At 31.4% G+C, this 11,554-nt stretch overlaps 1 protein-coding gene across 5 annotated transcripts in view; it reads right to left on the bottom strand.

The window, feature by feature from the left end:
- The window catches only part of LOC122568577 (la-related protein 1), a 30,453-nt gene that overhangs the window by 11,135 nt on the left and 7,764 nt on the right, over window positions 1–11,554 (bottom strand). For 3 of the 5 annotated variants that reach the window (XR_006317129.1, XR_006317128.1, XM_043728465.1), the window contains exons 2-16: window positions 5,458–5,531; window positions 5,233–5,286; window positions 4,671–4,839; window positions 4,460–4,564; window positions 4,237–4,409; window positions 3,895–4,019; window positions 3,629–3,818; window positions 2,729–3,286; window positions 2,253–2,410; window positions 1,717–1,942; window positions 1,480–1,647; window positions 1,133–1,386; window positions 884–1,044; window positions 390–644; window positions 20–153 (exon numbers count right to left, since the gene is read on the bottom strand). Coding sequence is in view for 3 of the 5 variants with exons in the window: in XM_043728465.1 (XP_043584400.1) it covers window positions 20–153; window positions 390–644; window positions 884–1,044; window positions 1,133–1,386; window positions 1,480–1,647; window positions 1,717–1,942; window positions 2,253–2,410; window positions 2,729–3,286; window positions 3,629–3,818; window positions 3,895–4,019; window positions 4,237–4,409; window positions 4,460–4,564; window positions 4,671–4,839; window positions 5,233–5,286; window positions 5,458–5,531 (2,804 nt within the window). In the remaining 2 variants the exon portion in view is untranslated. Of the gene's footprint in view, window positions 1–19; window positions 154–389; window positions 645–883; window positions 1,045–1,132; window positions 1,387–1,479; window positions 1,648–1,716; window positions 1,943–2,252; window positions 2,411–2,728; window positions 3,287–3,628; window positions 3,819–3,894; window positions 4,020–4,236; window positions 4,410–4,459; window positions 4,565–4,670; window positions 4,840–5,232; window positions 5,287–5,457; window positions 5,532–8,289; window positions 9,384–11,554 lie in introns of those variants that run through there. The other 2 variants (XM_043728467.1, XM_043728466.1) reach the window with 2 other exon arrangements.

The raw sequence follows: 11,554 nt of genomic DNA, 5'->3' as shown, positions 1-11,554 counted from the left end.
ATTTAGATAGAACATTTACCTCGACCACTCTAAAGTCTTCGATACTCTTGAATTTAGACAAATACTCCTGTAATTTAAGATCTACTTGAAGTTGATCAGAGCGTTTATAATACTTTAAGAACGCCCAAAATTTTTCTAATCCATACAGTTGACCTACAAGGGGAAAATAAAATATTAGTACATTGTATTCAAACTAAACAACGGTTTTTAATTTAATTAATGCTTGTTGCTACGTTAAGTACCGCACACAAGACAAATTGATCTTATGGTACCAACTGAACATTTCATTTACTTTAGCACACCCTCACCGTTTAGTTAACAATAAATGTTATAACTAAACAACCTATAATGTGCATCAAGTTGGATATTTTAGAAAGAAATACACTAACCACTTTCGTAATCTTGTATCGTTTCAACTTGGAAATCTTTATACAGGTGATGTCTAAATCTCTTTTCCAAACCGTAACTATAAAATCTAAAAAGGCATTCTAAACCATATCGATAACCCTCAGAGGCATCTTCTTTGGCTACAGTCCTGAATTCTTCGTACATAGTACGATTGAAATTTTCCCGCAAGAAGAATGACCAAAAACGGAAAAGTGTGTTCATTTCTTGAGATTGGCCAATTCCAAGTCTCTTACGTTCTGAAATAATATAAATGCGATGAAAATTTGTGTACCCAAAGGAATTATAATTTATGTACACTAAGATATTTTCAGATCCTCTTTTCTCTTCATGATATTCCTCAGTCGGGAAAAGAAGACAAAAATAAAATAATTCATCATTATGTATACTTATATAAAAAATATTAATCGTCTATAGTACTAATTTAGATAATACCATTTCATGAATCATAATTTAAAAAACGAAACTTTATATTCACCTTTTAAGCAACGTGAATGATACTTGTGATAGACCTGCTGTGTAAAACCGTTTTCTTTTAGAAGAGCATGACTCGGGTGATGAAAAATAGGCAATGATTGTGGTGCACTTCCGTAACTACTCGCAAGGTAACCTTCATTTGGACTTGTTCCTGTGCTGCTTCTGTACAATACAATAAAAATGTACAGTTGTTAAATTGTTATTAAATTTTTTTCGCTTGTTATTCAACTTGTTGGCGATTTAAATTTACCCCGTAGAATATGTACGCGGTCGATGCTCCCGAACGTCCATAATCCAACCAACGTGATGTTCAACAGGCGGATTATTGCTATGTCGTGTTTTTCTTTTTCGCGGTGTCCTAGGATCTACCGAAGGTTCATCCTTTACTACCGCGAAGAAACGAGGAACCACTCCTCTTCTACTATCCCTTCTCGATTTATCATTCCAACGACTTCTATCTACACGACGATCTCTTCTCTCTTGACCATCTGTAGTTATTGACATCTATGGATACAATAATTACATTAAATGTAAAATGTGAAGTGAACAAAATCAATATAATTAATGAGATTAAATAAATATGAAATGAAAATGTACCTGCGTTGGAAGCGAACGAGACACTTCCATATCTTCTATTGCAGATGGTGGTGGAGGAGGAACTTCTGGATTAGCTTTTTTAGGCGCTTTAGGAGCCATTTTTTCAAAATCTTCTTGACTAATCACATTGACAGTCTTATAGCTTCCAATTGACGATGAAGACCCATACTATAAGGAATGAAGTAACTCAAACTTGTGTATGCCAGAGAAATATTCTAAAAAATGATTTAAACTTACCCTTTGACCATCTTTCATCCATAAATCCTCTTCATAATAGTACAATCCATCATTGATAGCTTGCTCGAGATCCTGGGTCATTTTTACTCTTGTTGTCCAGTCACCAGTCCGATCATGACCTTCGTGTTTCGGAATACGCGTCGACATAGGCACCGACGTTTGTGTGAAGATCAAAAGTTTATTGACATCTCTATCTGACAATTCATAATCTTCATCGTCTTCAGACCTACAATATATCACATGTTAACTTTTACACATACAGAGTAACCTGAGAAAAAGACACAATGGTTTAGAAGTATATAGTAATCAGTAAAATAAAAATACAATGTCGTACTAACAATTTAAAATAAATCAGGAACTTTACTTATAATTTCTTTCTAAGAAGACATTCAATTTGCTTTAAAATACTAATCTGGAGTTTGCTGTAGCAAATAAATACTTTTTGCTATTTTTTATGAATATTATATACTCTTAAGTTATGAACGCATGTATAAAATTCATTATATAATCAAAAGAAAGTCAAACAAATAACAAACCATTCAGAAAATGCATTGTGACGGCCAGTTGGTGGTGGTGTATCGAGTTCCTCGTCAAATTGAAAGTCTAACTCCTCTCTTTCTTCGCTTTTAACGTTATCAATTTTCTCTTTTTCTTCGTTTCTTTCCTTATGTGACGGTTTCACCCTTCGCCTTACCTATTATTTTCATGAACTCAGTTATTACTTATTACTAATAGTAATAACTTGTTTGAAATAGATCCACAATTTGTGTCGCTATTTTTATACACCGATGACATTTCGGGCAAATATTCTAATTTACTTAATCGGTAACGCAACATCCTATTAGACCATTTTATAAATTCATTGCATTCTTTATAGTTCTAGGTAAAAAAGTACAGTTCAATTTAAGATCTTGAATAAGTCGTAAAAGTGGAAGCGTTTTTTCTGTGGATTAAAAAGACGCGAATATTTAATTTTAATGTTGGTACTAATAATACACGAAAAAAAAATTACCTCTTTCCAAACATCATTGACAGATTGTGATTCTCCGTTGACTTGTACTTCTGGTACGGAGGATGGACTAGAACACTTGACTGTTGTGGACATTTTATCGTCCGGTTTCGAGGCTTTGTTTCTTGAGAGCAGTAATGAATTGTCACTCGATAGTACTGGAATGCTTCTCAGCTCTACTGATTGTTTTTCTGTCTTGAACGATTCGCTTGTATTATCGAATACAATAGGTTCGTTATTTTTGTCTGTCAGTTCGTTCGAAATTGGTATGAACTCCGGTACGTCAGGATTTAAACTGTCGCCTATCAATGAGGATATACTTTCTGATTCACTAAGCCTTCCTATTGTTGGGATAATGTGGTTGGATTGAAGAACGCGCGGAACTGGGGGAATAGGAATTGTAGATAAAGGTCTCGCAGCAGGGCAAAATTCGGATTCGGACGTGGAGGAGAGTATTACTTCGTTTTGAGATGGGTTCGAAGTATCAGACGGTTCTAAGAATACAGGATTTTCAGCCGCGTCCAAGATAGGCCACTTCAAAGGATCTATTTTCGTTCTGACCTAATAAAAAAAATAATAACATTAGTCATTTACTCTTGAAAATTATTTTAGAGATTCTGCAATAATTCAAAATTGATATTTCATAAAAGACAACAATAACTGATAACTCGTATCTCAATCGATCGCTACAATACAGCAGAAAATATATTTTCCAGGGATGAATTTGTGAGGAGGCCTACTTTCAAACTCCATTCATTGAACTTAAATTAAGCTCGAATGGTGTCAGCGAATCCTCTTCCATTTTATCTAGCACAATTCTTTCACCAAAGACACAAAATGCTGTAGTTGGATTTGAATTTCGATTTGTGCATTATTAGAATTGTGAATATACGTTTATGTTACCTTAAATCCATCCACTAATTCCAATTTATCGGATTCCATAATCGCCTCAATAACAAGTCCAACATCTGTCGTTAAAGTTTGTACACGATGAAAAGAAGCAATTAAAGTGATAGGTAAAAAGCCTTGTGCATCCATTTTACGGCGTAAAAAGAAATCTCTTAAAAGATTTTCTTCACTGAAGTAATATTCTCTATGAAAGTATAAATTAAATATTAAAGAAAAGAATTGTGTATTGTTTTTGTTTTTCACTGATTTATCAAACTTACATTTGATTCCTCAGAAATTCCTTAAGCGTCGTTGTATTTACGTTAATGAAATTTGCGTTATTAAAATAAAATGTTCCCATGTAAGCCATCATATAATTAGGATCCAAAAGACCAAATTTATGCATCTAAAAAAATGTATCAATTGAAAATAACTTGTTTAGAGATTTAAAGTTCTTTATCTCTATATTAACATTCATTATCAGGTCTACTTTCGCTACTCTTCAAAGAATATTCTGAGAGATTCCCGTTAGCTTATCATCATTATTAATATAATTTATATTATTTACTATTTTTGTTATATACGAAATGTAGGTAATAAGAAAATGATAAACATAAAACTACCTGCATATAAACTTGATCATGTCTGTGCCTGAAGCTACCACGATAAGCGCCTCGTCCACCACGCCCTCCTCTTCCTCTGTAACTTCGCCCACCCCGTCCACCTCTTGTAATGTACGCTGGCCTATCATACTCTCTATTTCTGTACGAATCTGCTTCTGTTAAAAGATATAATTCTAAATTTAATATGCAATACTTAGAATATTATGAAATATTTATTAAATACCTTCTCCACTCTTTTCCCTCTGATTATGGTACTTTGGTGACCGATCTCTTTTGCTCCGATTTTTTGCTATATCTATTTCCAACGGTACCCATTTCTGCTTGTTCACTATAAAGATAAAATAAGAATATTAAAGATTCAACTTAAAAAATAACTCTTCGCTGATTTTTTATCATTTATGTCATAGCAAAGAAAATAAATCAATGTTTGTTACCTTTTTTTTTCTTTTCATTACCATCCAAGTGTTCTTCATCATCATGTTGACAATGGTTCTGCTCTTTGTTTTCTTTTCCTCTGCTTTCAACAGCATTACTGCTACTTTCTTTGCAGTTATTTTGTTCAATCACACCATTTTGCTTCTGTGCTGTTACAACTGTCTTCTTCTAAAGAAAAATATTTTTTTAGTTAGTGACATGTACAAAAAAGTTATATTAAGGAAATAAATAATTGTGTGAATGTCAAATGATTTCACGGATAAGAAATACGTCCGCAATGAGACAACATTCGATTTTACTATAGCAAAATATCTACGCTCATAGATAAATACATGATATTATATTCCATGAGTTCTAGCTTTTGCATAGTACACTTTTTAATTTTGAAACAATAACTGAGAATCCCAAATATAACTAAAGTTATTTTTAACAAATTTTTTTTTTAATTGATAAATTAAAAGATGAAATATAGTAGTATTGACTAAATATTATTTTGTTAAAAAGTTGCGTTGACAAGATAACGTAAGCATTCGAAAAACACGACAAATAATTTTAACTAACCTCTCCTGAAGCTTCTAAAGTTGGCCAATCACCGATATCTGAGAAGTCGCTCGCCTGTTAAAATCACAAACTAGATTTGTATCTTAAGAATATTTTTAATTAAAAGAAAATTTTTATACACAATTACTATATTATACGATTACCATCAACATTATTATTAATGTTATTAAAAATATTAACATTATTATTATTATTTTACCATACAATTGGAATCATTGTATATACCTTTTGATTAAATTTTCTTCTATCCTTTGACACCGTCACAATAGTCGGATGATTTCCGGTGTTGATGCCGTTTTCTGTAAGAAAATATTTTAATAGAATAGAATATTTTCTAACGTCAAACTCTTCAACCGTAAACCAATTCTTATCGTGTCACTTATAATCTATTCGTAACTTCGTGACCTATATTATCTACAGAACACGTGCTTCATAAATCCTTTTATCTATGACCGTGTGTCCCAAAGAAAGTGCACATAGAATTTAAACAAAAAGAACGGCACTTTTTATTGAGTCCTATTATCATCAACAAGGTAATTTCTATGGAATAAATGGAGCTAGATTTTTAAGCAAAGTGTTACTAAGCAACAAGTCCGTGAAAATATTTATATTTAGTATTATTTATTATTATTTACTATTAATATTTACTACACCATTAAACACTCATGTTCATTTCAAGAGAAAAGTGATACTTACACCATATAACATATAGCGAGTAACAAATCATTTTTTATCTTCGTTAAATATTCAACAAAAGTTCTACAACATTTGCATATACATAGTTTATATTCAACATGAATGAATGATTTAATACTAATATAATTTTATTAAAATCATAAAGTTTTTGTTCGTATGACTATGAACATACAAAATTCTGCGCGTAAAATTCCATAGTATGGAAATTACATTTGTAACCTTCTTACTTATTTATCAAAAATAATGTTTTCCTTTCAAACAAATTATTCTTGTTATATTTCTTGCAAATGATCCCCTTCTCAAATACAAATTTATTAGTACGTCGTTCGTATTATATATACAACGTGTTTCAGTCTGTTAGATCTATATCTGTGAGTATAAATCAGAAAGAAATATAAACACAGTTTGAAATTTTACTAAATAAATTTTTATGAAAGGATAGACAAGAATAGGCTCCTGATCTATAGAATCACTAAAGTCTTTCACAACGTTCACCATTTCTGCCGCTAGCTGTGGTAAAAAATTATATATTCAGTCCACATAGCTATCAGTACATTCAGTCCATACAGTCATTAGTACATTCAGTTCATATTTGTTAATATTTATTTAATATATTTTCTTTTATAATTACCAATACATAAAAATTTATGTAACATGAAATCAGTTGATACTGGAAGCGTGAATATTGTCCCTTTCATGTTTTCCATCTTTATTATAACTTTTTAATAAAGTTTCGAATCATCCATATCTACATTACATTTTGACAAAGTTTGTTTAGAAGAAATTGAAACATCCTGTATGTATATATATATACACATGCAATAACTGAAAACGCGCAAACGAGAATTTGATACTATCCCCGATTTCTTTATTTTCTATAAATAAGCAATGCAACGTGTGCGCTAGAAATGTACAAACGACTTCTCGAAACATAGGGCGCATGTTACGCAAGTGATACCAGCTGTAGATTTGCTTGTTGACCTGTTTTCGGTCGAGTCGATCTTTCGTTTGCTTCGAAAACACAAATCACCGCGAAAGCGAAAGTAACTAACGCATTACCGTGTTCTGCTTTTCGCGTTATAGTCTCGATGATCTAGACCTAACGGGTTTGACAAAAATTTTCTTCCATAATTAATTCCAGGCAGAAAGATACCCATAAAAATAAGGAGATGGAAACAAAAGTAATCTTACGTATCTTGCAGAATGATACATTAAAATAGTATTAATAGAATTATAGAATTGTAATAGAATTTGAGTACACTGAAAGATTGGTACTACCAGTAAAATATAATAATGTTTAGTATAGTCACTGTAGGGATGTATTCTGAAATACTGTATGAAAATCTCGATAAGCCTTGAATTTTAAGTTTTTATAGTATATAAGATACAGAAGAAGAATAATTCAGAAATTTTGAATCCTAAGGCTTTCAAGATTCATCGAATTTTTTAAAACTTACAATCTGTTAAGATTCAAAATTCGAAACTGTTTGAAGTCTTAGGTATTGGGTTTCCAACTAAGTAATTGCGGATTTTGTCAATACCACTTAATGACAAAATCCGCAATCACTTAGTTGCCAACCCAATATAATACTTTTAAGTATTTAATCATGTTCTAATTTTCGTAATATATGTTGAAAAACTTCGAATCGATTCAGAATCATTAGCCAAGAGTAACGAACGACCAATAAATTTATTAAGTAACATGCGTAGGATAAATTTTTATAGTAGAAAACTTACTAAATAAAAACAAAATAAAATACATACTAAACACAGAAAATAAAGGGGTATCTGCTAAGGATATTGCACAGAAGATTTCTGCGATATCAACGTATAGAAAAAGCAAAAACATTCCATTCCAAGCAATTCGATCTCTTAGAAACGTAATCTAAACATTTCAGGCTTAGGTTATCCTCGTAAGGACAGAAAAAGAATTGCGCGCGTATAAAAAAAGCCCGGAGCGTTTTTTTTCGACTCCGGTTCAACGGGATCTCGCTCTTTGTATTTTAGCATGCATTGTTTTCTAGCTGAGAAATCGATTTTATAGCATTATCTTCTTAACTGATTGGCCTTCAATTTTTCTGCATTCGAATTAATTCAACAGAAGTAAGCTTCTGTAAAATAATAATAACGCGTTAGTGTAAACGCATTAGTTATAAACAATTATCAATAGAAGAAGAATAAAAAATATTACAAATACAGAAAAATGTGTACCATTTCTTTCTCCAATATTATTTACTTAAAACTTAGTACAAATGCAATATAAATTTTCTCATCTTACAAATATGATTAATAGCAATAACCCTGAACAAAACATAAAAATATTATTGTTAGTATTGACTTCAATAATCAATTAAAACTTACGTTGAACAGTATCGCTTTTATTTTTATTTATCTTCATTGTTTACCGGGTCTATGAAGACTCTGTTCATATGAAACGTCTTCGTTAAAAACTCGGTTCTGCTCACTAGACTTCAGTTCTTCTTTGTTCACACGTAGAAAAGAATACCTCAAACTTTTATGTAACGTTCATGTAAAGAGAGACTCGCGCATAAGCTAATACTTCTTGATAATGATATAGAAGAGAAAAGCACATAACAGCTAAATTCGAAATATTATAATCGGATTCACGCACTTATATAGCATTACGACGGTCACTTCACTTTCACGCAACAGGTGCGATCGTGTACCTTTATTCGCTGTTTTCCTTTATACACACTTTATTCTATATTAAGCAGAGTTCTTCAGAAATATAAATTAATATGAACCCTATAATGGAAACTTCCAAGTTCGATATGACTTTCACACGTTTAATGATGTGAAACATTAAAAAAAAAATCGTTCATAAATGTTTTGCGATATCTAGTTTAATATTACAAAATTTAATATTCACAGAAAGTTTTATATTTTCAAATAAATTACTATATTTATCCATATAAAAAATTGTATTCTGATAAAATAAAGAATTTTCGTGTGCTATTATATGGTTAACAAACCCGATAAGCTCATTTTAAATCTTCCCACCGATTTTGCGCGTACATAAAATAGTAACTAGCATCAACTAAAAACTATACAAAGTTCTTTCCATATGTTATGAAATTTACTGCACCTTATATTCAAGAGCATAAATACAATTTACTGACAATGTTATATCTAAAAATGAGGCAACTATATATAACCAATAAGATTTATTACTTCGAAACTAATAAAAAGATGCACTCTCGATGAACAAACTGTTACATCAATGAATATTTCCCTAATTTCTATAATGCACGAAATGTTATTATTTAATCTTTGGAATCAAGTGCTCACACATATACCTATCTGGCACTATAATAATTATTTCTTTTTAAGAGTGTTTTTTAATACATATGTTTTAAGGATAGTTAATACTAGAAAAGAACTCTTTTGACTAGAGACACAATGGAAAACCCGCTATACTATTTCGTAGCTGCAGCTCGAGAGTCAACGGTGCACTGAGCCACCAGGCAAAAAGGGAGAATCGAAAACGCTTGCAGCGACCAGGAACGGTAAATACTGGCAGCTGCTTCGCTAGTCTTTGATGTGCAAACAGCATTAAATTCAATTTTCATCTCCATTCTACTGGCTCCTTTCGTCTTCGATCTAGGAAGAATCCGTTAGAAATAGATAGATCGATGATTTTTCAGTCGAATGATATAGTAATTTTTTAAATTAATTAATTAATACCTGCTTCAAAATATGTAATATCTGTTGTTAAAAGATGTTTTAACAACATTGAAGACTGATTACTTCTAGATTGCAAATTTATATTTTTATAAATATAATTAAAGAAATGAAATCTAGATACACAGTTGTTTTACATACTAAATATTGTAACGAATATTATACTTAGAATATTTTATATGATTTTGTATACTATGTGTACTCTGAGTAATTTTACATTTTCTATGATAGTATAAGAATCCATAGTCTATTCCGCAAGTAAAAAGAAAAAAATTGTTATTTATTTATTTATTAATGGGACCTGCCTAAGTTATGACACTAGGCAAGAATTGACAAATAGATGGTGCGACTCAATTTCATTTATAATATCGGCATCGTTATCGCAAGGTAACATTGCATACAGTAAATCGTGAGATATACAAGAAATCAATATTTCTTACGAAACGGAGTAACCAAGCGGGAAAGCTTGATGGCAACCGATTTGTTCCATCTTGTTACATCGATAACTAGACTAGCTGACACAATAACACGCGTACGCACACTCAACAACTTCCGGTCAATTCAATACGTAAATTTGTCGTAGGAACAACTCATGGGTGTCGCATAAGGAGGCTGGCGGCCGGTTACGAACAGAGAACAAGGAGAACGGAGGAAAACTTGTTTGCTCGTGTCAGATCCTGTAGCGAATGCTCAAAGCAATGTTAAAAATATAGCATGTAAAGTTCGATGTAAAAACGAATCAATATCTTTCTTTCTCTCTCTTAAATACCAATGTAATATATTTTGTAATCGGTGAAATGAAAATTTATAGATGAAACAAAAAATGTTAATTAGCATGAAATATTCATTGGAATATTTAGAGGTAAGAATTTCAACGCGCTAGGTTCATTAAGTAACACATTAATGATACCTGACGTAACATTACGTTTCTTCATGATTAACCAGACAAGTTAACCGTTAATGACTCTAGAAAAAGAATAATTTTTTGCATTCATTGAAATTTTAATTTTAGCAAGAAATGAGACAAAAGAGATCTTATATCTTATTAATATATTACGATATTTGTTCTAATTAGTAGAAATATAAATTTTAGTTATAGTATAGTATCCGCACTATAAAATATTCGGCTAGGGTGACACTTTTTGGAAGTTTTTGAAGTCACTGAAGTCGAAAGTTAGGTTTGTTCTTAACAGAAATAAGGCTTAAAAAATTTCGGTCTACTTGTTAATGTGACGTCCTGATGGATTCTGATGCTTCCTTTCTTAAAATTTGGTGCTCTTAACCTATTGTGTAACTTATTATGCATTTGAATCGTAAGTATTGGATTAGGTTATTTTCCATTTTTTGGCCGACGTGAAGCTACTGGTTAAGCCGTGATCATACAGAGAGCTGTATGTGCAAGCTGAACGGCAAAACATTGACATTTGGAGCATTGGCATTAGCTGTGCCATTACTTGCTTCGCCGCTTACCACTTACAGCTGTGTATGATCACGGACTTACATGGATTTTTGCATTTAAAGTCATCGCCTGCCAGATGTTCATAAGACCGAATTTTCAAAATCGTTCATTTCCATAAAAAAATTACCCTCATTTCCGATTTTAATAATTTAAAATACCCCTGAACACACACGTACAGATAAAAAATTTTGCAATATCGGATACTATACATTATCCAATTTTATTTAGTATTTTGCATAGTGAGCAACATACCAAATAATGACGAAATTTGAAATAGCATAAATGTTCGAGTAATAAACACGTTACACCAAAATTATATTAATTTTATAATAATTTTAAACATGTATTGTATATATTTTATATAAGACAATCTTTGATGAAAGAAACTCGCTAAATTCTTATCGTTGCCTTAAATACAATAACTTGGAATATTCTACTTTAAAATTTTTGTGAAATTACGAGCCC

The sequence above is a fragment of the Bombus pyrosoma genome, linkage group LG6 (genome assembly GCF_014825855.1).
Source record: "Bombus pyrosoma isolate SC7728 linkage group LG6, ASM1482585v1, whole genome shotgun sequence".
Classification (NCBI taxonomy): Eukaryota; Metazoa; Arthropoda; class Insecta; order Hymenoptera; family Apidae; genus Bombus; species Bombus pyrosoma.
This window is presented reverse-complemented; position numbering and strand designations above follow the sequence as displayed.